This window comes from Pieris rapae, chromosome 13, assembly GCF_905147795.1.
Source record: "Pieris rapae chromosome 13, ilPieRapa1.1, whole genome shotgun sequence".
Lineage (NCBI taxonomy): Eukaryota > Metazoa > Arthropoda > Insecta > Lepidoptera > Pieridae > Pieris > Pieris rapae.
Window position 1 is genome coordinate 2,657,435 of NC_059521.1, and position 25,116 is coordinate 2,682,550.

Below are 25,116 nucleotides of genomic sequence, written 5' to 3' on the forward strand. Positions count from 1 at the left end.
TAGCTGTACACACCTCTTGTATAAAAATTGAAATCTAACACTCGGAACAGGTACATAAAACTTTTAAATGAATCTCCTGTTGCCAAAAACCGTAGAGTTATCGCAAATCTCGTGATGGCGATGAAACAGGTATTGCTGTTCTCATGTTTGTATCATTTCTTTTTATTCTTGGTCCAATTTTGTTTAAGAGAAAGTCAAAGTCGCCTTTTGAAATTCTAGCCAAGTTCTTGAATAATTTATTATCAAGGCTTATTACTGCTAGACTCAAATTGTCTACAGTTTCACGCCTATTCAAGGTCGAATCCTCAATCTCTTCTTTTTCTGTTCTTTTAAAATTAATATAAGCTGCTGCGACAAGTGTGATTTCATCAGCCATTGTTGCCGGTATGTGTGGCCCGTTTAGGAGTCTGCATCATGGGCCATACTATTGCTGACATATTGCAACACATGGCCCGGCCATAGATTGCTCGGCCATCATCTGCATTAAAACATTTTTGTGATGGCCGGACAATTAATTGCCAATAGTGCAGCCATCAATTGCAGAAAAACATGGCCCGTTTAGAAGCCCCATTAAACAAATCATGTATGCATTTTCTATAGTTTAACTTACAATCTATATACAAACACGGTGAAGATAAGATTGACATGAAATAAAAAAAGTTTATTTAATTGATTACACTTTTATTTTAGATTTTACTAGGAACTTTTTATTTAACAAGCGGTTATTTCTGGTGTATTTAATATGAAAACACTTGTTTTTATTAAGGATCATACCATTTAATAAGCAATAATCTTTTTAAATACTAAGATTACTATGAACTGAGCAAAATCAGAGTGTTAATAACAATTAAATTTTTTAAATCTTCAGCTAAGAGAGACGCTTTACAGTGCTTTGCACTTTCATTTATTCGTGGCCTGACTCCACTTTTCAATTTTCCTCAATAAATTTTTTGAATATATTATTGAAGATTCTCACAATTTACTTCTTTTATTCCCCTTTTCATCAAATCAGATTTAAAAAAAAAACTTATTTTTTTCTTTATCTACATTTACAAGGGTTGCAGAACTACTAGCTGTATTTTTAAACAGCCGCAGGAAATAATTTCTTAGCGATAAGTGAAGTGAAATGAGAATTAGTTATCTCTGTTTAGATCTAAATAGACCCGTAAGTTGGTCCAGCATGAAGTAGTAAAATAAAAACGTATTTAATATTTTAATAAATTTTTATTTATCAATTTCTGTATCCACAATAAACAGACGCGGATTTTAATCAAAACAATATTTACATTTTATAACCAAACGTGAGAAAATATTTGATCTTTTCGAAGCACCTTCATTATAACATCTTAAACAATTTCATAAACAAATGTGTCACTTAACCGACCAATTATTGTGATGAAAACTAACTACGCATAAAATGAGATTTAAGCTAAAAAGCCGCTCTTGTTCGATGTAACACAACTTTGTACTAAGGAACGTAAAACAACATTATGATACAGAAATTATAAATATACACACATACATAATCTATTTGCTGCTGATTATGAAATAAATTATTAATAAATTACTGCCATAACCCTAAATATTTAGGACACGAAGACAGAGTATTAATGAAAAATATCATAGACCATACAATATGGCAATAGATGATCTTTATAAGTGTAACCATAGAGAAATATTTTTAATCTGTTATAAAAGTCCATAAACAACGAAAATGGAAGAACAACCTAAACTCAGTACAAAAATTAACAGTCTAGCTTATAAAATGCACAGGTTAAGTGTAAGTTTAGAATTACATCTATACAGTACTATATCTATGGAAGTCTCAGAGAGATTGGCCGCTTTGCTTATAACTCGTCCCGGGGCGCTGCATCTTCCTCATCTTCTTCCGACTGAAAATATATTTATTAATTAATATAAACCGGAATTTTCAGAAGAATAAAACCGTATTTATTTATAATTTGTATTTAGGCAATTATAGTTATTTAGTCAAAGCAAGTACACACCAACATAGACAAGAGCAATCGAAGTAATAACTATAAAAATACCAAAGTGGTTTGACATATAAAGATATTTACCACAGAAGGTACTGGCTCTGAAGCTTCTCCGTCAGTTTCAACAAACTTGGTGAGCGCGGCCAGCGTTCTTTCACCGTTGTAGTCCTTGACCTAAAAATAACAATATATTTATAATATAAATAAGGCATATAAAAAAAAATACACATACACAAGTAAATAGGACTTATAAACACTTTTTTGACCGACAATTCCCATAATCTAATAATAATCTGGTAAATATTGCATGGAATTGGACTTGTTTGAGATCTTGAAACCAGAGCAGACTAGAGCAGTATTGGCCTAGTGGCTAAATAATCGATTGAATTGATTGAAATCGAATGATTACGTTATACTTGAACGGCCATAAGAAGAACCATGAAACGCATGTAATCATGTTATCAAAATCAGTAATAATAAGTAGAAGGATATGATATACTCCCATCACTATGATATTAATTGCTTTAATGCATACCTGGTTGTCCTTAGAGTAGAGTTTGATGGTTGGGAATGAGGTGATCTTAGTGTGCTCCAACTCGTTGGCGGTGGCATCGATCTTGGCGATGACTACGTCATCATCCTTCTCAAAGTGTTCACCGAGCTGGTCATAGATTGGGACCAGTTGCTTGCAGTGTCCACACCTGAGAAAGTTATTTTTAATTAAAACTTTGCAACTACCCACATTATTTTTTTATGTATATACAATAATATAGTACATATTACTTTTTCATGATAAAAAAATATTGCTTTAGAGATATACAGTTAGTTGTTTAAGTTTATAATAAGCGCCTCTTCAGAAATTTACTTATAATGTATATTTAAGTTTCTCTTAGAGATCGTTGTAACTGTTTTAGTATTAATTAGTGTATTTTTATGGTATAAACTTTGTATTTCCTAGCACTTAAAATTTTGTTTGACTTTTTCTGTTATTTCCTCTTTTTAATACTTATATCCTGTTTCTCTAACGTTGTGCCTGTGCTACCATAAACCAACCCCTCATCATTGCCATTTAGTGATGAAGAAATATCTGTGTACATCTAGTCCCGTTTATTTGTATGTGTAACGATTTATTAAGTATATAAAGCCGTCTCCTACATCAGATGATGCAATATTCTTCATTTCTTCATCAATGTCTTTTTTTTTGTAAAGTGCCCGCGACCGCATACAAATTTACTAAGAGAGGCAAGCGAAGCAGGGTAGGATCAATAATATATTTACTTGCATAGTGGCTGAATTCACAAGAATTGCATTATTCATAATTAGTTAAGTTTTGTTGTTTAGTTTACATTATGTTCTTAGTTAAATATGTATATTAATTATTATGATTAAGTAAGAAAGTTACTGTATGAATTGAAAATAAGAGAACAAAAAATATTTTCTTCATTCGTAACCTGTCGCCATGTGAATAAGAAATTACTTAAAAAATTAATTGAATAAGTCTTAATGAGTTGACCGCACTTGTGTAAACATAATTACACCATTTAATAATGACTAGACACGTAACTGTGCTAACAATGAAATAAATATTAATTCGATTGCATAAGAAATATGGATCTTTCGAGTCTGAAATAAAATATAAAGACTAACCTTTTATAAAAAAAATGTATCCATGATATTAAATTGATTTTCGACGAAAGAGGCGATGAATATAATTTTAAAGTAGACTTAATTAGTGTAAAGTCTATATAATCACAGTCTTTCAAAATATTTAAAATGACAATTTAAAAGCTACGTCATTCTCAAAAATACCTTAAACATTTTAATACAGTTAATAACAATGATTTTTTTAAATTAAAAAATCTTTCGTTCTAAATTCAACTTACCAAGGCGCGTAGAATTCAACAAGAACCTTCTTGTTGGTGTCAAAGACAACTTCATCAAAGTTTTTAGCGACCAGAACCTTCACGGGTTGGGCGGACCAGTCTTCGGGCACGTCCTCGCTGAGAAGGTGTTGCTTCAAGGTACCAGCGAAGAAGGATTGGATGAATTCCTGTAGGCAAGTATAAAAAAACTGTTACTGGTCGATCTACACAAAAAAAATATAGGTAAGAGGTCGTCACTTAGCATACTACAACACTTACATGGAAAAAGTTGCATGTACATTCATTACGAAAATACCTTATAATTTTGCTAAAAATATTATAGCGGTCCAATTAAAATATTTGAATATATAGAAAACTGCTACGGAGAATTTGATAACAAAATAAAATAAATAAGTAAATTTATATACATTGGTTTCCATGTCAGAAATAGGGCATCGAAACTCGGTTCAATTCTGAAAACCCGGGTTTTCGGGTCTAAGAGTAATCAAAACCCGGGTAAACCGGTTTTTTCGAGCATTTCGATCTTTTGGCCTCAATCAATTGTAAGCATTCATGGACCCGTGAATGCGTATGAGACCTAGATTTCGAAAACTGCTATCCCTTGCAAAATTTGGTGAATGTAAAGTGATCCCTATATATCTTCTATTTTTCATAGATGTCCATTCATCGAATGATATCGAAAACTTCTTTTCATCTGACAGTATAATTTTTATCTTGTTTATTATTTCTAGCTTCCTTTTATCAAAGTCTTTGAGAATAATGTGGCGAACGGTATCAGCAGTAGTTGGTAATTTGTTGCCGGTCTTTTCAGAAAGGTACTTTAAATCTTGTGATTTTGAGAACGTTCTAAGAGAAATTCCATCAACTGCAGCCATATGAGACACCATAACCTGCATACTTGGGTTGGCATCAGTCTCAAATGGCGCCGGTATTCATCACCCGCGCAACGATACACCCTCCCCTCTCAACTGCTCCACAGTTCACCCCTCTCATGTCCTGAGATGGACGCGCATTTAACTTGCATGTCTTGTTTATGGGTAGGAACGTAGCAAGGAAGCTACTTTTTGTGTCATAAATAATAATTTATCAAAGCGAATTTTTATTCAATTTACTTATTATTGCATTCAAAGTGCTTTAAACTTAATAAACAACAAAAACAAAAGTATAAAAAACCCGAAAAACCCGAAAACCCGAGTTTTAAAAATTGAAACCCGGTTTTTTTTGTAATCCTCAGAACCGGGAAAACCCGGGTTTTTACGGCCCGGGTAAACCCGGGCTCGATGCCCTAGTCAGAAATAAAAAATGATGCACTTATAATTATCAAAATAACGATAACACGGTGCAGTGATTAATTGTTTTCTTATCATGAAACACGAGACGAATGCAGGATTATGAGAGTTTAATAATAACAATACTGTTAACATTGATACAGAAAATCTTATGAATCATAATTTAGTAAGCAATCGGCCTTTAATTAAAAATTAAGTTTGGTAATTTAATAAATTTTCCTCTTTTTAAATAAAATTACAACAATTAATTTTTTAAATTCTTATTTGTAATTTTTATTTTTATTGATTTAATTATACACTTTAATTTCTTTTTAGTTCTTTTCTTAACTAGGGTTGGCTGGAAGAGACTGCTTGTGAGCGATAAGTTCGCCTATTGTATCCAATTTACGTTATTTTTTTTTAAAGTAAATTTAGTATCAATTTAACAAATTTTTTATTGCCGTTCATAAGTGTATTTTAATCAGTTTTAAACTGTTACAAATTAATTTGTTAATAATCTACATTGTTTAAGATACCGCATTAACGACATCGGAATATTTTAACCAAAGGTCACTGTCAGATAATAATAAAGATAAGTGTAAATTTTAATAAGTTTTAAATGCAATCTCAAATACCGAAACAGTATGTTATCAACGTCGGTTGCGATAAGGCGTATCGGTTACACTCATTATTTAATTTGTATGACATGCATTAAATAGTTTTATGACTATAGTATTAAATAAATTAGTAGCGCTAAGACCTTTAGAAGCTTTTTAGGTCTGGGCCTCAGATTTCTGTATGTTTCATGATCCTTTGTCAATGTAATAGGCAAGTAGGTGATCAGCCTGTGCCTGACACAAGGCGTTTTCTATTTAAAGAAAACGAAATCCATTTTCGAAGATTTCTACAGAAAATTAGTACGTATATGTACTCATATTTCTGAGAGCTTTGCTTATTTTGCTGACGCGATGGGGGGCAGGATAAATTGCAGAAAATGGTACTGCCTACGTAATACTTTGACGGCCTGTAAGTTATGAGAGTTACACACTGAAGGCTCTAAGATAACGCTGATCTTCTTTTTCCTATAGAACAGCTAGAGAATATTTTATGGATTTTTATACAACTTAATCGAGATACCTTGTCCATACAACATACATTCCATCGCCATACTTACGAAATCTAATTAATTAAATACATATAAAGCCAGCGGAAATTTACCAATAAAATCTTTAAACTTTTAAACATTCTACATTTCAGATTGGAAGGTTAATATTAACATCTTTTTTTAAAATAACGTGATACAACGTGCAGGAGAACTTAATATTGTTCATGTATCTACATACTAGAAAATTTTAAAATATGCCCTTTTAACACAGAGCAAACGGACTGTGGGGTGGACTGGAGGTGAGTCAAATGCGTTGCCGGCCTTTAAGAAATTGTTACGCTGTTTTTTTCGATAGTCGAATAAGTTCGACAAATATATAAATACGATTGAAATTTCGTATACCCTGTTATAAAAACCTCTACCTTGCTACGTGTCAGTCCTAGCCGTTTACCTGACCTGCTTTGTAATGAGAGAAGATTCGCTTATGGACATTAAATAGTAAAAAAGCCTCTAAACATCCCAAGAGACTTATTTATTACGCATACATTACGCGTTACATTCTGTTGTGGAACTACGACTGCGTTTTCCTATATTCTTTACCCATATATATTTTAATACAGAATTATTATTTGCCTTCATAATTGCAACTTAGCATATAACACTCAAATGATTTGTGTTTAGATTACAATTCTATACACTCACGATCCGTCAAGCTGTGTACCGATAAAACCATAACAAGTTAATTGAAAGCTGTAATATTTATCAAATTAACTAAGATTTTGCTAAGTATACGTCAATATAATTTCAATTTCTCTGGGTAAGATTCAAAAACAAGGCAGCTCTAAGTCTGACTCCCGTACGTCAAATATTTATTGGATTTTGACATACAAGAGTCATAGTTCTTGTAGAAGGAAAAGATATAGAATAAAAATATCATGCATCAAACAAAGTAATGGCAATGTATCTTAATAAATATCAGAACATAGCTTCGAGAACTAGAAAAATATATAAACATAGAGAGAGATATTATTATTATAGACTATTTATTTCCATAATGAATAATATATTTTAAACAAGTATATCATATGATTAATTATAACACAATACGTGCATGCATTAAAAATAGACTATGTATTACTATTTCATTTATCCTTAAATTTAAATTCCAATCATAATTAGTAATTTCAATATCAATAAATGTTTAGTAATAAATAAATTAGAAAATAATCAAAATCATAATTCATTATTGACCCCTCTATAGGTAAAGCCCTCCTCCATTTTAGAGAGAGATATATCATTCGTATATCATCAATTCTGTTTGTTATTTGACATTTTTAATATTTTTTATTCTCAGAGTATACTCCGCTACAAAACCTACCTAATAATCTGTGAGAAATGTGTAACACAAAAGATTTATTTACCTCAATAGCGTTAGCAGTGAGTTCGTTGGATGCAGGTTTGTATTTGGCCATGTCTTGTTCCAGGGCAATAAGACGAGCGGCAGGGACTTCTTCCTTCTTCATGCCGAAGAACTCCAAGATTCTACAATAAAAACGGTATTCATTACAACTGAAATTCCACGAATACAGAGACGTTTCTATCATTAAAGGGTGGCGTATTTAAGGCAATCAAACCCTACCATTCTTACAAATTACAACCCAGATATTGAGATGGCAAGTATAACGCCACAACATAGATAATAGAAAACAATATTTTAATCCTTAAATAAATTTAAAGATTTAAATAAAATTTATAATTTTTATCAATGTATCAGCTGTGTACCGATAAAACATAAAAATATAACTATATATAAAATATAAAAAAAAAACTAAAAAAAATTATTTAATTTTAATAGAATAAAATATATATAATACGTTTCGTTTTGTCGTGATTTCGTATTCTGTTAATTTACCTTTGATGGTCATCCTCATCAGTGTCGATGGCAACGGTCATGATCTTCTCGCGGTAGGTCTTAGCGACAGGCTTGAGACCATCTAAGTACTTTTCGAAGTCACCGTTTTTCTACACAAAAGAAAGAATACTATTAGAATAATTTCATGTTGTACTATCTGGGGATTTGAGACATTTTGCGTGACTACGCACTTATTTCGTTCGTTTGTTACTTGCGTAAGTAAGCAAGGAAAACTGGTTTTAATCATGGTAATACAGCAACACTAATTAAATATAGATATATATGCATTTCCTAGTACTTTACAAGATGTAGATGTATTCTACTATACATCGATTACGCAGCGAGAGGGCAATGGTCTGTAAAGTTCATTGACCTATAACGTTTGTCTTGAATATTAAATTTTATGCCGGCGAAAAAAGATTAACAGCTCTCGGACATAGCTTTATGACTATGAAAATCAACTTTTGTACTACATAAATGTTATATTAATAACGTGATTTATTATTATGAGGCAGACAGATACATCGATTTTGGATTAAAATCACAGACTCCTTCCGGATTTCCTCAGCCATATATGTTAATTGCGCACATTAGCGAAAAAAATCATTCATGCCATGATTCAAACGCGCGACCGCGCTAATTGTCGCTGTCCAAATTTACTACTTTCACAAATTCAAAGCTCCACTAAGCATGAAGTCAGATCGTGATCGAAAGCTAAATAAATAGGTCACTTTTTATTCAATACTTTCGCCAGTCATAAGATCTTATCACAATTTTAAATTTTGCCAGAACTGAATTGTTTTCAACTTGACCTTGATAATGTTTTTACGATATAAATGATCGTTACTAATAAATGTTGATCAGTAAAAATAATTACTAACGGTAATTAATCAGTATGTTGATAAAAAGATAATTTTATATGAAGGGAGAACAATAATAGTATATTAATATCATAAACTTAGCGACGTGTAAGCAACGTGGTTTTACGAGCTAGTTCCATGTCTTTTGTCGTATTATTCATGACCTGGTTCACTCTCAGTATATATCAAAGTTATGCTTATGAATATTTATTGTGATAAGAATAATATACTTATCATGTCGCAGATTCTAAATCATGAATAATTTATATTAGTTTAAAAATAATTTCTAGACGGATGCAGCAATCTAAAGTGAGTATGTTTATAAAACAGTAAAAATACTGAATAATTTAGTCATTAAGCTACATAATTTTACACATTTAAAATATATACCTATCTTAATTTGAAAAAGCACTTTTTAGATTGAATTTCTTACCTTGGACAAGAACACAAGAAGGTGGTACTTGATTTGTCCACCAAAGATCTTGGAAGCTGTCTCATGAGAGAATTCAACAACAGTAGGCATGCTCTGTACAAACACCCAGTTTTTCAAGATGTCTTCATTCAAGTCTTCGCCTTCAAACTTGACACTTGGGTCTTCGAACTAGTGGAAAAATATTTGTGTTAGATACATTATATTGTTCATATTATTCAGTTCTCCAGAAGCTTTAAGGACAATTTAATAATTATTACAGTCTAGTCTAACTAAATATATAGAACATATTTTTAACATTTTTTAACTTTAGGAATGAAATATAAATATAGCAATCATCTGTTGGGTAAAAATATATTATACTTATTGCTTTAAATAGCCTAATACTTTAAATTGAAAACAGGATTTTTTAAATTCCTGGGTTTTGTTCAAATTTAAGAGATTATAAGAATTAACCTTAGAAAAATTACTGACAAGCTAATCCAGGTTTTTGTTGTTCATTTGTTCATAAATAATTTAACCTGCACCGGATGCATATTAAGATTTGATTGCATTTTTTTATTAGAAGATTCATTAGTCAAATTAGTTAAACTTACATTCTTGTATAACACAACATCTTCAGACTTGGCTTCCAATTCTTCAATAAGTTTCTCATCAGTTACAATAGCAAATACTTGGTCATCTACCAAACCAGCTGTGTTTAGGAAGGCAACAGCTTTTTGGGTGGTTTGGTCTGGGAAGAAACCAAAGATGATGACATTGTTTGCGGCAATGAGCTCCTTAGCTTGTTCTGATGATGCAACATTCACAGCTGGTGGTCCAGTCTTCTTCTTTATCCATGCAATAATGTCATCAGCTTGACGACCACCTGTTTAGAAAAAAATACGATTTAATAACGACTTTGTTAGTTTCTTTATAAGCTAACATGCCGGTTAGTCATAAAAATGTCATTTAACATTATGTTTTCAAACTCATAAGTACTGTGACATATTTATTAAACATTACATTATGTGAATAATTACCGTCATTAATCTCATAAGTATATGATAAAAATAATTACCTGAGTATTCAATAGGGTTGCCGTTCTTGAAGAAAATGAGTGTGGGGTATCCGCGAACTTTGTATTGCTCAGCCAGATCCTGTTCCTGAGTAGCGTCGACTTTAGCGAGCTTAATAGGCGAATCCTCCTCTGCCAATTTAGTAGCAGCTTTTGCATATTCTGGAGCGAGCGATTTGCAGTGTCCACACCAAGGTGCATCTATGACGTAGACAACAAATTAATGATACAAAAAAGCCGCCCGGCCACTTTTCTGACAAAGAAATTTGCTTAAGGCCGGAAAATTCATATTTGAGAAACGTTAATGAAATATAACAAAAAAATCAACCAGACTTACAGAATTCAACTAAAATGTACTCTGTTTTTGAAATAACATCATCGAAGAGCGGTTTGGTCAGCACAAGTACATTATCTTCTGTTGGTATTTCGTCTCCGATAGCGGAACCCAAAAGGGCTATCGCACAAATTGATATCAAAAATCTCATCTTGAAATACTTAACTACCAGTCCGTATTACTAACTATCTTCTACTCAGAAGACGAAACTTAACAAAATGCCGAAAATGCCACTTCACAACCGTACCGACTGTCTCACTCGACGTGGCAGCGTCGATCGTGTGTTGGGCTGTGATTGGTTATTTTATGTTTTTTTAAATTGGACATTTTATGAATGGAGAATAGGTATTTTGACATCAAATTGTCTTTATTGATACGAATACTACTAAAAAATGTAATTCTGTCTGAATCTGATTCATAATAACATTTCTTTAATAGTTTTGCCCATTTATTTATCTGATAAATTTGTCGTTGGACAGCAAGTGCCGCTGCCATACGAATAATAAACTTGATTCTCGGGCACTCTAGCTGAAGGCAGCCCTTTTCATGTATTGTTGTTGTACTTTACGTCTTATACGATAATATTATCTACTTGTTCTGTATAAGTCAATATATATGTTGTGTTATTCGTCTGTGATTCTTAAGAAATGCGCGAAATGTTGTTTGTTTAGAAGTTAAAAAAATAAATAAACGGAAATCCAGGGTTAAATATATTTAAATTCGAGTTTTTATAGTTTTTATATGTACAAAAATAGTAGGTGAAGAAGTAAATGATTTACATATTGTAATTAAATATTTATAAAAATCAATAAAACAGCATAACATGATACATTTGTTCAATATTAAAACCTAACACTTGTTTACTTAACTTTCATGCGAGTTAAAGTCCATAGATGTTTACCAGTAAAATAAAATATTGTTAAAATCGATCAGATCATTAAACCACTAATCACATAAATTGGCCTTCAATCGTAGACTAGTCAATGTATTTTAGAATTTTAAAATTGGAAATCATCCAATTTTTACTCACTTCCTCACATTAGTTCAAGCTTGTAGATCATATTAATTAGACAATAAGGTAAGAAAATAATAATTATTAAGATATTTAATAATAATAGTTTACTAAACATATTATATAAATTTCTTTATTAGTGTGGGTGTAAATAAATAATGTATAATTTCATTTCAGATGTCAGAGATGACGGTTGTATCAGAAATATATGATGAATATAGTTACAGAACCGAAAGTGCCCCAACTAGAGAAGGAAGTAAGTTAATTAAAAATTTTGAAAAATATCTAAAACTATTTTATCACTTAATCATAAAATGGGCCATTCAATGCAGTAAACCTGTTAATAAGTTACTTTAATTAAGTAAAATTTATTTAACAGATGTCATATCCCAATTTCCATTTTTATTACCCAAAGAAAAAGCAAAGTACACATTTGATGAAGATGATGATTTGGATTTTGAAAGGCCAAGTAGAGAAGTTATAAAAATTGGTAAGGAAACTTATTCTTAAAAATAATTACTTATAACTTTTTCCAAGCACACACAATCACATTTACTTAAATGTTTAGGTATTGATGTAGATAAAAAATTTCTTTTGTCATTTGAAATTAAAAGTGCTCCATAACCGATTTGATTTTAGAACACAGTTTTAAAACAAAAATTGCGTTAGTGGGTCTTCAAGTATGGAGAGGAGCATTTTTATTAGGAGACTTGTTAATACACTTAGGAGTTAATGGTGAATTAGAGGGAAAGACTATTCTAGAACTGGGTGCTGGAACTGGCCTAACAAGTTTTGTCGCCGGTATTTACGCAAAAAAAGTTGTTTGCACAGGTAAGACATATTTAGGTACGCGATGGTCGCGAGTGAAGCCTCAATTTCTATATACAATTTAAATAATGCATTTATATTATTTATGAAGCTAGCATATCATTAGTGTTAAATAATGAATTCGCTTGAAGAAAGAGCTGAGAGATATACAAAATTAAATCCAACTTAGTTTAAAACTGTAATTTTTATACTGAGCAAATAAATAATTGGCGTAAGAGCAAAAATTAAATGCAATCTATAAGTTTTGCCTGAGACAACTTTGGGGGAGACTGGATTGAAATTAAATAAAACAATCTTAAAATGTCATCATAATAAATCCGTGGTAAACTTTATAATTACAAAATTTATTATTACGTATTAACGGCACCGCGGCAAAAATTTATTGGTTAGAAAACGTGGACAACCTAAACCTAACCTAAACCTTTTTTGCTTCTAAAGTGTTTTGATTTTATAAAAAGTGATTTTATAAAATCAAAACACTTTAGAAGACATTTTATATTTACGCTCGAACCCAATAATTAATCAAAAGAACATTGAAAACAATCTGTTCAGACCGTGACAGTCGATCAATCTCCTATCTGCATCCCAATAAACAAACCCTACGAAGGATTAAATAATAATTTTTGGCGACGGATAGAATTCAAACTCTTCGCTCTTTACACTCATATTTCATAATCAATATACATCAAATAAAGTAAATAAAACCGTACAAATAATATTTAAAATATACATGTTTGAAACATATCAAATAGCTTTTTAATTATTTTAACAACTGGTGTTAATTCTTAAGATAGGATATTGGCGCAGTTGAATTGTCATTTTCATACAAAGGTCTATCCACATACACCGATCCGACCTACCATGGATATCTTGTATCGACAGATGCTATTACAATCCGTCGATTGGTTATTGGCATACTTATATCTATATTTGGATTAAGATGTCTATCTCAGCTGGTCAGAAATGGATTGAGATAGGTTATTGGGTTTGGGCGTTAATCATCAATAATTTAGGTTTAGGTTGTCCACGCTAACCATTAATTTTTTGCCGCGGTGGCGTCAGTCAGTCTCTTGAAGCGTGTCTAGTCCTGTGCAAGATGCAGAGACTCGTTTGTTCGTTCAGTTACATTTTTCAATTATCAATATTTTTTCAGATATTGATTTAGGCGGTATTCTGGATTTAATAAAAATAAATGCCAGATGCAATTCCAATTTAATAAAATCGGAATTTGTAGTGTTGCCCCTTGACTTCACAAATCTCCACTGGAATGCTGCGTTATTTAAAGATATACAACAAACTGATATTATTATCGCTGCTGATGGTAAGCTTATATAGTTGGAATTTAGTGATTATTCAAGCAATTTTATCAAAGATAAAATTGCTTGAATAATCTGATGAACTCTGCCAGATAACTCGCTAGTTCGTTCGCCGGAAAACAATAATTGTTTCAGTTCGGAAGGCACAGATACTCAAATAATTTTCTGTAAAGCCCAGAAGAGTGATAAAGCTGTAGTGGTGAAGTGGTAATTCCATCCCTAATATTGGGACTGCACCGGAACTCAGTATCTTACAGCTGCGAATCCTAAAAATCCTGCAGCAATGCTGAATTTTGGATTCTGCGATCCCATGGTTGCCATAAACTGCGCAATGGTAATTGAGAAAAAGTCGGGATCACCATTCGCTTTGCTATTGGAAGTTACAGAATACCAGTGCAGGTCATACGTCATCGAATACATTTACTTGTAGTCTGGGGTAGTTTGGGGTTTACGGGACATCAAATAATAGATAGCGCTACCTTACATTACTAGACTTTTTTTTTCAGTGATCTACGATGACGACGTTACATCAGCATTTGTGTCCACTGTTCAGAAAATACTTGACACAAATCCGCCAAAGACAATATATATAGTTCTAGAAAAGCGCTATGTTTTTACCATAGAGCATATGGAGTCTATAGCTCCATGCTATGAAACATTCCTAGCCTTATTGGATAAGGTTAAATGTGATTGGATAGTTGAACAACTCCCACTCAATTTCCCCAAATACTTTACGTATGATCGCGTAAAAGAATTAGTTTTATGGAAGATAAGCTCTAAATGACATTAAATTTAGTAGAAAAATATACAATTGTTGAATTAAATGTGTTTTTTTTTTCTTGAACGACATAAAACGTATTTCGAGTAACTCAACTTTTCTGTTTGACAAACATCGACAGTCTACCATTAGATTGTTCTTTCTACGTGCGTAAATAACACTAACTTATACGTCGAAGATTAACATCGTGAGAGAACCTGTATGTATAATTAAAAGACGATAACATGTTTTACCCACATTTAAAAGAAAAAATAAAAACTTGTGTTAAAAAAAATATGCCAACCCGATCATTTAACGAGTTTTCGTTCGGTAGTGAATTCTTAAACGCTATCTTCTTTTGAAATAAAAACAATGAGTATCTTTTAAATGATTTCATTAAAATTTTGAAGACATAATTCGTAGTTTAATATAAAAAATAAATACAAAAAACACTACTTGTAGAAATGAAACAAAACATTATATCTACTGTAATTACTATTTTTGCGTGGGCCAGAGCTCATTGTACTTTGTGAGATAAGTTTTTCTGAGTTCGGAATTTCGGGCTTGTTGATCCTTCTCTTTGCTTAAGGCTTCAATACTCTGACCGACACAGAGGTCCCCCGTAAAATGTATTATGAGGACCTGTGTATTGAACGAGACATTTTTATCTGGGCCGTGTTTTGTATAGTTGAAGTGTGGCGCGCACTCCATTTGGTAAGTGAATGTGTCCCCTGCTGGAAAATATAACAGATTATTATTTCTTATATCAAAAACGCACAATTTAATACGAGTTTCTTACTGTTATCTTCTGTATCCTGTGCTGTGGAATCTCCTGTGCATTCGGGGCCGCATCCACCATCTTTGAGAATACCTCGCATTGTTGTTAGTTTGCTTATTGCTTTTTCGCCACTTTTAGCCATTTGCTCGCATTTGTGTTTATCAATGTTACGGAGAAATTTTTTCATCTGGAACATTTTGGTACAAGATTTTTAGAAGTTTGCCAACAACTACCGTGGTTTTGGTGACAAATAAAAATCATACAAATGCAAAGAGAAAAAGTGTAACGCACCGTCTTAGATACTTTTTTAGGAGGATCCTGATATGACATTTTAGGTTCCCCTGGATTACTTCCCATCACGTACATAGTACTTTTTGGAATGTTATAGTCCGAGTACACCGAAGATTGTGTTTCCAGAGTGTCTCTATCACGTCCTGACACCGTTGACGACTTACTGTTTGTCGGTACATAGGTAGATTTCCCAGCGCTTTCAGAGTGTGTTTTATGTATTGCCCCTTTATTTTTATTTTTTTTACGCCCCATCGGTGTGTCGTCATCGTTCGACAAACTTTCTTCAGAAGTGGAGGGAAATACCTCATTTAAACTTAACACTTCAACGTTACAATCTTCGATGTTGGCTGTATTGTCTATGTCGGCCACTTGACAAAGGTGATCGGTTGAATGTATGCTTATAAAGGATTTTTGACCGGCACATATTGCCTCGTCTTCCCCCGAACTCGAAGATTTCTTGGATACGGTTACTGAAAAGTCTTACATCGATTTATAGAAGAAAAAATAAGTTTACAGTAGAAAAAAATGGGTACATACCGGCATAAGTGCGGCTGTCCGTTGAGTAACAAGCTATTGGTTCGTCTAAAAATAAAGAGATTGACATTTCTATAGGTAAAGTATGGATTCTATATTAGGTGAAACATACCTTCATGATCAAAGTTTTCATTGACGGGAGTGTCTAATCTACACTTATCAGTTAATTTACTAGCATTCTTCGAATGTGACATACTTATTTAAACAGTAAATTTCAGTTTGTTAAATTTGTCAAATGGCTTTCATTTTTCGCTTGGCCATTGACGTTTGACAGTTCTTCTTTTTATATTCGAATGAGGTTGCGTGTTTTTTTATATAAAAAGTACGTAGTTTCCGCTGAAAACAATATTGATGCTTAAATTTTTAATCTGTCTGTCTTAAAGCTTTGCTTGACAACCTAGATATGTAAATAGCATATTGGTCGTTCTGGTACCTATATGTATAGATATTGTTTTCTTTTTTATAGAAAAGCGGAGGGAAAACCTCAATAATGGGCAGTCATCGCAACCTGGCACACATTTTAGTGGGTGCGTTGCCGACCTTTAAGAGAAGAGTATCCTCTCTTTTCTCTCTGGGTGTCTGCCAGAGAAGAGTCAATTCCACAGTTCGCTAGTTCGCAAAAGAAATTGCCTAGCGAAGACGCAAGAGACTTATATATAAACATATATTAAAACCATATTAAACATAAATCAATGGGTATTAAAATAAAAATATCGTATACTTTAAATAATTATTTAATAATTCATTAGCTAAGTACAATCTTAGTGAAAACGGATAAAGAAACAAAGTTCTATGGGCAAATAACCGTATCCTTAAACGGATATAATACTAATGAAATTAAATTAAATGTATTGTTTAGCTTATTGCTATCAAAATTACGAAATTAAGGCAATGAGTTTTACAGTCTTGTTTTGTGTTCGATTAGCAGATCATATTCTTTAAACTTATTGCATAGTCATTATTTCATACATTGAATTGTACATTATTTGAACACAGAAATCTCATTGCTTATTGCAATCATTCAATATTTTTCTTAAACGGATACTAAATGCGTCTCACCCCTTTGAACACAATTGTCAGAAATCAATTTGACATTGACGCTATTTCTAACACAACTAGGCTCAATCACAAATTTAGCAATCAATACCCAGTCGATGAAACATATTTTTAATAATATGTACAGACGAATAGCAAATACGAATCAATCCTGTATAAGCATTTTAAAAATACACTATACAAACTCGTCTATATTCAATTTAGTCTATTAAGAACTAGCAGTACTAGTTATTGAGAATTGTTATGCAACAAAATTTACAATCAAAACCAGATGACGTATTAGCAATCTTGCTATGATAAAAACTAAAAATTTTCTTGCTTTGATGGTTATGGGTACTTATTCAAACTATCGTTCGATACTTAGGTGAGATTCATAAACAAGATTGCGCCAACATTAACTTTACTTCCGTATGTCAAAATCCATTACATTTTTGTCGTACGTCAGACTGAGCGCTGTCTCATTTCGGAATCTCAACCTAACGCCGAACGAAAACGAAGGTATAATCTTTACTCGATTATTTACAATTTGGACCGCACACAGACTTATAATATGCAATCTATAGCCACATTACCTCACATTGACACATATTTACTACAAAGATTTTCTATACGAAAATGACTTAGAGGAGTTCCACAGACAAAACGCTCTCAGACTAACAGTAACCGTGTAAACTCTGTGAGTACACACCTGTCAAAAAAACTAAACTGAAAGTTGTCTATGCAATATTGAGAAATTTGTCTTTGATTCCCGCATTCTATATTTAAATAAATCTTTGAGCTTATGAACGCAAGTTTGACCACGGTGGCTAAGAAACAATCGAAGCGTCGAGTTGTGTGTCAGGCGAAATTGCTACCTTTTGTAACTAGTCCCGTAGTAAAGCTTGCGTCTAATATGTCAGACAGAGACAGAGAGATCTGATTAGCTTACGCTTGGTGTCCATATTTAATGTCTGTACTGTACAGTCTGTCTGCGTTGTCAATAATATCGACGATTCGTAATAACTATGACTTGTATATAATATGGGAACAGGGAGAACAATTCGCGTTAGACCTAACGAAAATAGGACACATCTTTTGTTTAAATTTTATACAATACTGTTAAATTTAATGAAAAATCGAGCACAAAAAAATGAAATGTCTTAATACACTTTCAAAGAAACATACACTTAAGTACCATACACATACACTTTACCAAACATTCCATACATCGACCAATCCTTGAAAAATGTACCTCAATTTTATTCCACAGACAAGGTCTATAGATATTTTGGTTTGGCGTGTAACTAAAGATGTTAAAGTACTCTTAGTCTTAGACGATTAGAATAACACTTGGATTTTTAGTAAAACAAGTATAACATCGCTTTCGAGAAAAAATCTTGTAATACGTTTATTTCTGAATCACACCACGCCCTATTCGGTCCTAGAGTCTAACTTACGAATTAGGAACTTCAAGTTGATATTCATGAATTAAATGTAATTGTATATTGTAGCTGGTCTGTCCTTATATCGCGAAACATTTCGTTTTTAATTCTCTCGTATTTTAATAATTAAACATTTCAGTCACAGTTAAACTTCTATATATCGAGCGTGGGTATTTTTTTGCCCCAATCGCATAAATAGTCACTGATAAATCAAAACACTGGGCACCATGTTTTGACTGCGAGATCTACGATCGAAAATTCAGCAAACTATTGCTATCCATTTAATGGAACACTTAAAACTAAATCGGGCGATTACGCAAAATGAAACATAATTCAATCTCACCTACTCACCCACTCACCCAAACAAAATTTCCTAAACACAATATCACTGAATCGAAGCCTCAATTGAAGACCAGTCTTTGCTATACAGAACTTTTCCTTTCCGAGATCGACGAACGTTTCCGGCTCTGAATACTTCCGGAAGACATTTTCCGCTTTTCCCCATTCGGGGCCGGGCTGGCCGATTTGAAATTGGAACTAGTGCTCGCCATTCTATTTGCGTTTTGTAAATTCGAAGTCTTTCTCCTGACAGAAGGCGACGCTTCCACGTTTAACTTGGCAGTGGTGGTTTGCGGCTTCGCCTCTATCACGACCGGTTGCTGGAACTTCCCGACCGTGTTCCAATGTTCCCTTTGCGCTTTGAGCGACTCACGCATCTTCTCTTTGGCTTCCGCGTTGTCTGCGAGCATTTGATTGAGCATCTGCACCGTTTGGTACAACGCCACTGAGGTTATTAACCCGAAATCGTGCAGTGAACACATGTGGAGTATAAAGTTTCTATAGAGATTCTTCTCTAAGAGTTCCTTGCCCTTCATTTGGAGGAACATTTGGCAAGCGAGCGATATCTGGCAGTCTCCCACGTAATTGTACTTCATCACGTGAAGGTTCCACATCTTCATTAACTCTTTCTCGCCCTCGTTGACGTCTGTGAACTCGTCTATCATCATCATGGTCTTTTGTTGGAGCCAGAGAGGGTCGGTTTCACTTTCTGAGTCAATGTCTAGTTCATTGGGGTACACTGGCAGGCAGGTTATAGTGTGATGGTATAGCCTGAAATATCACAATAGGTAATTTAATTTAATTAGTTATAATATAAGCTTTGAAGGCAAGATTTATTAAAAATGATAACCATTTATAATTTACTATTGTAAGATAGTTTTGACAAATTCATTGGATTCTAAGTCCCGATATAAACTAATTCAAACTGAAACTCAAAATAACTTTATTTTTATAGGTATACCAGTACACATATGAACATCAACAGAAAAGATGTTAAATTGATTCTAGATTTACATTTACTACCAGTTTGCAAGTTAAAGGCGTAGAACGGACAAGAATATCTCCGCCACTCCTTTTAATCGCCAAGTTTTGAGTTATACAAATTTTTTGAGCTTGGGAATTAATGTTACGTTTACACTGAACTGATTTTAATGAATTTTAACATGAGAAATATTACAAACTTGTAATAATATAGGCTTTTTCGAAGACATAAGCGGACGGTCGTAACAAGATTTAAAAATAATACAAATAATAATATTCAACAGATTTGCAGTAAAAGTTAACAAAGCTTTATACAAATTACCTATTATGCCCAGTAATATATGGCCTCTGTGCATCTAGAACGTCAGCATCATCCAACTCCAAGAACTCAGCTAAGCTATGCCTCTGAGCTCGTCTTCTGGCTCGGGGCCTCCAAATTAGGAGATGGGTAAGCGAGGCCCTACGGGTAGGGCCTGCCCTGGGGCCACTGGCAGACGACCGTCCTTGGGACGCGATTAGGTCATGCGGTGAACCCGTGTATGACCCGTCGTATAGCTCATTTATTGATACGTCGATTCGAGCCCCGCCCGGTATTGGCTATAAAGGATTATTATTAATTTCTGATGTTTGCTAATCCAGCTACATAATTTTGTTTAAGTTTGGACAATGCGAAATAGTACGTAACGAAAACATACACCCTTATTCATAAGAACTAATTAGTTTAACAAAAGTACTCTTTCATCTCATTCTGTCGTATTGAATTAAAAAGAGACAGTGCAATATGACTGATTAATTTTTTACTACTTTGAAGTGTTTAAATATATATAGTTTTTAATACAACAAAATACATATGTCGCTCCAGGCTCATCGCAATGTGAAAACTATATATGTTAAATATAAATAATATAAAACTCAAACGCGAAGAAAATACAAAAATGCTTCGGGGTGTCTTTTACTAAAAATATAGATTTCAAGATAAAAATTCGCAAGTTATAAATGAAAATTACTTATCATTCGAATAATAATTATATACAAAAACTTGTTCCAAAAAATAAAACTAAACAAGGTCTCTCCGGCGGGGAATCGAACCCCGGTCTCCCGCGTGACAGGCGGGGATACTTACCACTATACTACCGAAGACATGAATGATTTAATGAAATTAGTACATATAAGCAAAACTATTGCTTTTCGAATATAAATGCAACGTGGATTTACAAACCATTTAAGAAAAAAATTAATGACTGACTGAAACTGAACTTCTTTGAACTAATAAATGTTATTGCAAGCTTAAGAAGATTTATAAAATTTTATTTAAATACTTAATTTTTTTTTTAATAGTTTACATTTCAACTCTCATCTACGCAAAGCTATACTTACAAAGTATGTAAAGTTAAATCGGGAATGGCAAAGCTTCAAGTGTTTGAGCAATGAGTACAGAGTTCCACAGTCTAAAGAACACCACGGGCAATGTAGGTCATCACAGGCTTCTGTTTGCTGTCTCGAGTTATTGTTGTATAGGAACTGGTAAATTATTTGTTGCCTTTTTGTTTCGCCATTATTTTCTTTTTTATCATCTAAAATGAAAAAGAATTTGGATAAAAATTAAAATCAAGTCAAAGAGTATAGACCAAACAGTTGCAATGAAGAACACTTTTGCAATATTGATTTCAATTTTGTATATATTTGGATGATTTCTTCTGGTATCCTGTCTTGCTAGTAGAGAGGCTTCTCTAGAAGGCAGAGCAAGGGTAAATGTAACAAACATTGTGAGCCAATAACACTTATGAGAATTCTTTTTGACTGAAAAATCAGGTTCATAAAGCAGTTACAATTGTAATGCAATGATTGCGCTATCTATCCTTGATCTGCCTTCTCAAGGAGCCTCTCTACTTGCTAGACAGGATACCAAAAGAAATCGCAAACAGCCAGTATACAGCAAATAAATTGAGAGGTAGTCATTTATGAACAATTTACTAATAATCTATGTTGGCCTCAAAAACGACCATAGAATATTAATAATTAATTAAGGCCTACATTAATAATTAAGTAAAGCTTACTTCATTTCACCCATACACTTTTAAAATATTATAAATATACACCACATTAGAAAAATTCTAATACTACACTTACTATTCTTATGTTCCCCATTGCCATTCTTCTGTGTTGATAGTCTATCCTTATTAACAGTAGAGGAGTCTCTCTTAGTTCCGTTAGTCTCATTGGCTTGGTAGAGTTTTGGTCTATTTACAAGACCATTTGTTGGCTCTTGACTCCAACTGAGTTTCAGTTTTAAAAGTGGACGCACTTTAAATATATCAAAAGGATTTGTTTCTGTGTGTAAATCATTTTCCTACAAATAAAGTTAGTTCAGAAGTTAAACATTTGGCTTTGTAATTATATAAAAAATCGATTTTTTTTATTTAAGAGGTTTTTTTATATATCTATATCATATGATGATAGATATATATATAAAATGATAGATCAGTAATTTCATAAACTGTAAAACATTCTCACATTAGGTATAGTTTCCCACTGGGCCATCAAGGCTTTATGTGGAGATCTAGCTATTGTCGCACTTCTACCACCTGGTGTAGTATCATGTAGTACTAAATCATATTCCCCATTTGTTAAAAGACATCTATTATGTTTGTCATACACAATAAGTTCACTCCCATAGAGTTTGCTCCACTTATTATCTGAATTAGTATTCACATCTGCAGGCTTTATGCGTTTTGTTAGAGGTTCTGTAAAGACATTTTCTATGAATGAAATAACTTTTTATAAACATAAAAGACAGCACCAAGCGTGATTCCCATATGTAAACATTTTGCAATGATGAAAGGCACTAAGGCTTAACTCAAAATATTACTCCTATGTTAATGAATCTAATAACCTCAAATATATTATTGTCCCTGCCCCAGCCCTGTGTTACATACGGATGTGAGACTTGGTCCCTTACACAGTTACACAGAAAAAAACTGATAACATTCCAACATGCAGTTGAAAGAAGCATGCTTGGCATCAAGAGGAAAGACAAAATTCGAAACACTGACATACAGCGTAAGACAAAACTAACCGACATACTGATCAGAATAGACCAACAAAAATGGAGGTGGACAGGACATTTGATGCGTTCTTCAAAGAACAAATGGAGCAACATTGTCACACACTGGTATCCTAGTAACAGCAAAAGAAGTAGAGGATGTCAATACAGACGATGGGAAGACGAACTAATACTGACAGCAGGTCCAAACTGGAGGAGAGTCGCCTTGGACAGAACACAGTGGAAAGAATTGGAGGAGGCCTTTACCGAAAGGCACACTGTTATTAGGGACATTCTATAATTTTAATGTACATATATATAGTAACTTTAACAGTAATAAAGGCTATTTTATTTTATTTTTTATTTTATTATATTATGAAAAGTTTATGTATACATAATAAAACTTAACATACTTAATACAGACAAAGTACTCGCACATCTCAAATCTAATCAGTTTCTTAATTTAATTCAACTAAGCACAGTAGACATTTTCAAAAAGAAGAAATTATTATTTTGTTTCTTACCATCGTCAGATGAAGACCCATTTGTTATTCCAGCTGTAGTTGATCCGTTTGTGTTAGAGCTTGGTATTGATTTAGTAACTGTCACTCTTAACATAAGCATGTAGGACTTCACATTAGGACCTTGTGATGGGCTAAATGTATCACTAGCTATACTAACAGCAGAGGCCATTGCAGGTGGCTCTGATGTTGATGGGTTTAATGGTACAGAGCAGCTGCCAACCTTTAAGTCAAATATTGGGTTAAGAAAATATTACAGTAATAAATAAATAAATCAATATTTATGAGCTGTTTATTTAAAGCACCCAAAGTATATAAAATATATTTAATATTAACTGAAGGTTGAAAAAGGAATGAAATGCCCTTAAATATGATACCAAAGTAGATAATGAATCAAAAAGGAAAATGTATTAAAATTAAAACCTGAACTTACTGAAACTTCCACTATGGCTGATGAGCTTTCCTTTCTTTTCTTATGGCAAATTTTTAACAACAGAGTTTCTACTTTCACTTGGTAGTTCTTAGAGTCACCTAGGCTTTTATCATAAAATCCTAAGAATGTTAAGGTCATATAACCTCCTAGACTATTTGGTTGCAAATCAGTACTCTTCTTTTGAGTAATTTTCTCTAATAATGAATCTACACTAAAACCTATACGAGTTTTATTGCTTCTCGACATCCTCCTTTTCATATAAGATAAAGTTCGATTAAGAAATATAGGCTGAAAGAAATCAGATACAAATTAGGTTTGCATTCGAAAAGACAATAATAAAAAATCCGAAAGTAACATCATACATACCGATAACATGTTACGGGTACGTAGAAATCTATAAATTTGAGTTGGTTCTGAAATAAAGCGATCTCGGTTAACTTCTGTTTTGTGCAAATTAAGGCTACACTTTCTTTATCACAATAATATCATTTTAGAAACTTACTTTCGAATGCTTGTAAAAATAACTCATGGTCCGCTTGTAAATGATCTATTTTTGTACTCTTATTTGTTTCATTATCTTTATCGCGCTTTTTTGGGGGCATTTTGGGTTTTCGCTGCTAAAATACAATTTAGAACCGCCAAGTTCAACAGTTCGTTGACTTCGCTTGACATTAGGAACACCCGGACTCCGGACAGCGACGCTAAAAATATAGATAATAAATTTCATTGTTACATGACATATATGACGTATATTGTTACATGACATGTATGTACGTGATACCTGGAAGTTCATATGAGATTGTCGACTTCGAAAAAATATATTTAAAAGAAAATTGCAATCTTCTTCAATGTAGCCTCATATGATTCTAAAAATAAATTAATTATTTATCTTACTACAACCGTTGTTTATACTGTACTTCTTTGATCATAAAAACGATTGAACAAATTTGTATGCTAATTGCG

The 25,116-nt window shown here is 32.9% G+C and overlaps 4 protein-coding genes and 1 non-coding gene across 9 annotated transcripts; 1 reads left to right on the forward strand and 4 right to left on the reverse strand.

The window, feature by feature from the left end:
* Positions 1-1,204: 1,204 nt before the first annotated feature.
* On the reverse strand, positions 1,205-11,113 carry LOC111003721 (protein disulfide-isomerase). Its single transcript, XM_022274378.2, has 10 exons — positions 10,847-11,113; positions 10,513-10,710; positions 10,049-10,320; positions 9,456-9,623; positions 8,163-8,272; positions 7,672-7,792; positions 3,878-4,044; positions 2,530-2,695; positions 2,079-2,168; positions 1,205-1,892 (listed from the first exon to the last, which is right to left on the reverse strand). Exons 1-10 carry the CDS (start codon positions 10,992-10,994, stop codon positions 1,848-1,850), a joined length of 1,485 nt encoding a protein of 494 aa, XP_022130070.2. The 5' UTR covers positions 10,995-11,113; the 3' UTR covers positions 1,205-1,847.
* Positions 11,114-11,447: 334 nt separating this feature from the next.
* LOC111003732 (methyltransferase-like protein 22) lies at positions 11,448-14,817 on the forward strand. Its single transcript, XM_022274397.2, has 6 exons — positions 11,448-11,921; positions 12,033-12,111; positions 12,235-12,345; positions 12,495-12,686; positions 13,837-14,004; positions 14,506-14,817. The coding sequence occupies exons 2-6, from the start codon at positions 12,033-12,035 to the stop codon at positions 14,781-14,783; spliced, it is 828 nt and encodes a 275-aa protein (XP_022130089.2). The 5' UTR covers positions 11,448-11,921; the 3' UTR covers positions 14,784-14,817.
* A 367-nt stretch (positions 14,818-15,184) lies between these two features.
* LOC111003747 lies at positions 15,185-16,636 on the reverse strand. 5 transcript variants are annotated; one of them, XM_022274417.2, is made up of 5 exons: positions 16,472-16,636; positions 16,363-16,407; positions 15,826-16,304; positions 15,556-15,721; positions 15,185-15,487 (listed from the first exon to the last, which is right to left on the reverse strand). In XM_022274417.2, the coding sequence occupies exons 1-5, from the start codon at positions 16,551-16,553 to the stop codon at positions 15,252-15,254; spliced, it is 1,008 nt and encodes a 335-aa protein (XP_022130109.2). In that variant the 5' UTR covers positions 16,554-16,636; the 3' UTR covers positions 15,185-15,251. The 5 variants fall into 5 exon arrangements, with proteins under 5 accessions (XP_022130109.2, XP_022130108.2, XP_045486766.1 ...); XM_022274416.2 differs by having other exon boundaries at positions 15,185-15,490; positions 16,472-16,635; XM_045630810.1 differs by having other exon boundaries at positions 15,185-15,490; positions 15,826-16,295; positions 16,472-16,634.
* A 441-nt stretch (positions 16,637-17,077) lies between these two features.
* LOC111003742 (polycomb protein suz12-B) lies at positions 17,078-24,839 on the reverse strand. The gene is made up of 9 exons (XM_022274408.2): positions 24,656-24,839; positions 24,520-24,566; positions 24,154-24,441; positions 23,724-23,943; positions 22,671-22,900; positions 22,287-22,506; positions 21,534-21,730; positions 20,479-20,753; positions 17,078-19,946 (listed from the first exon to the last, which is right to left on the reverse strand). The coding sequence occupies exons 1-9, from the start codon at positions 24,753-24,755 to the stop codon at positions 19,259-19,261; spliced, it is 2,265 nt and encodes a 754-aa protein (XP_022130100.2). The 5' UTR covers positions 24,756-24,839; the 3' UTR covers positions 17,078-19,258.
* Trnad-guc lies at positions 21,225-21,296 on the reverse strand. The gene has a single exon. It is a non-coding gene; the product is annotated as a tRNA-Asp (tRNA).
* Positions 24,840-25,116: the final 277 nt, after the last annotated feature.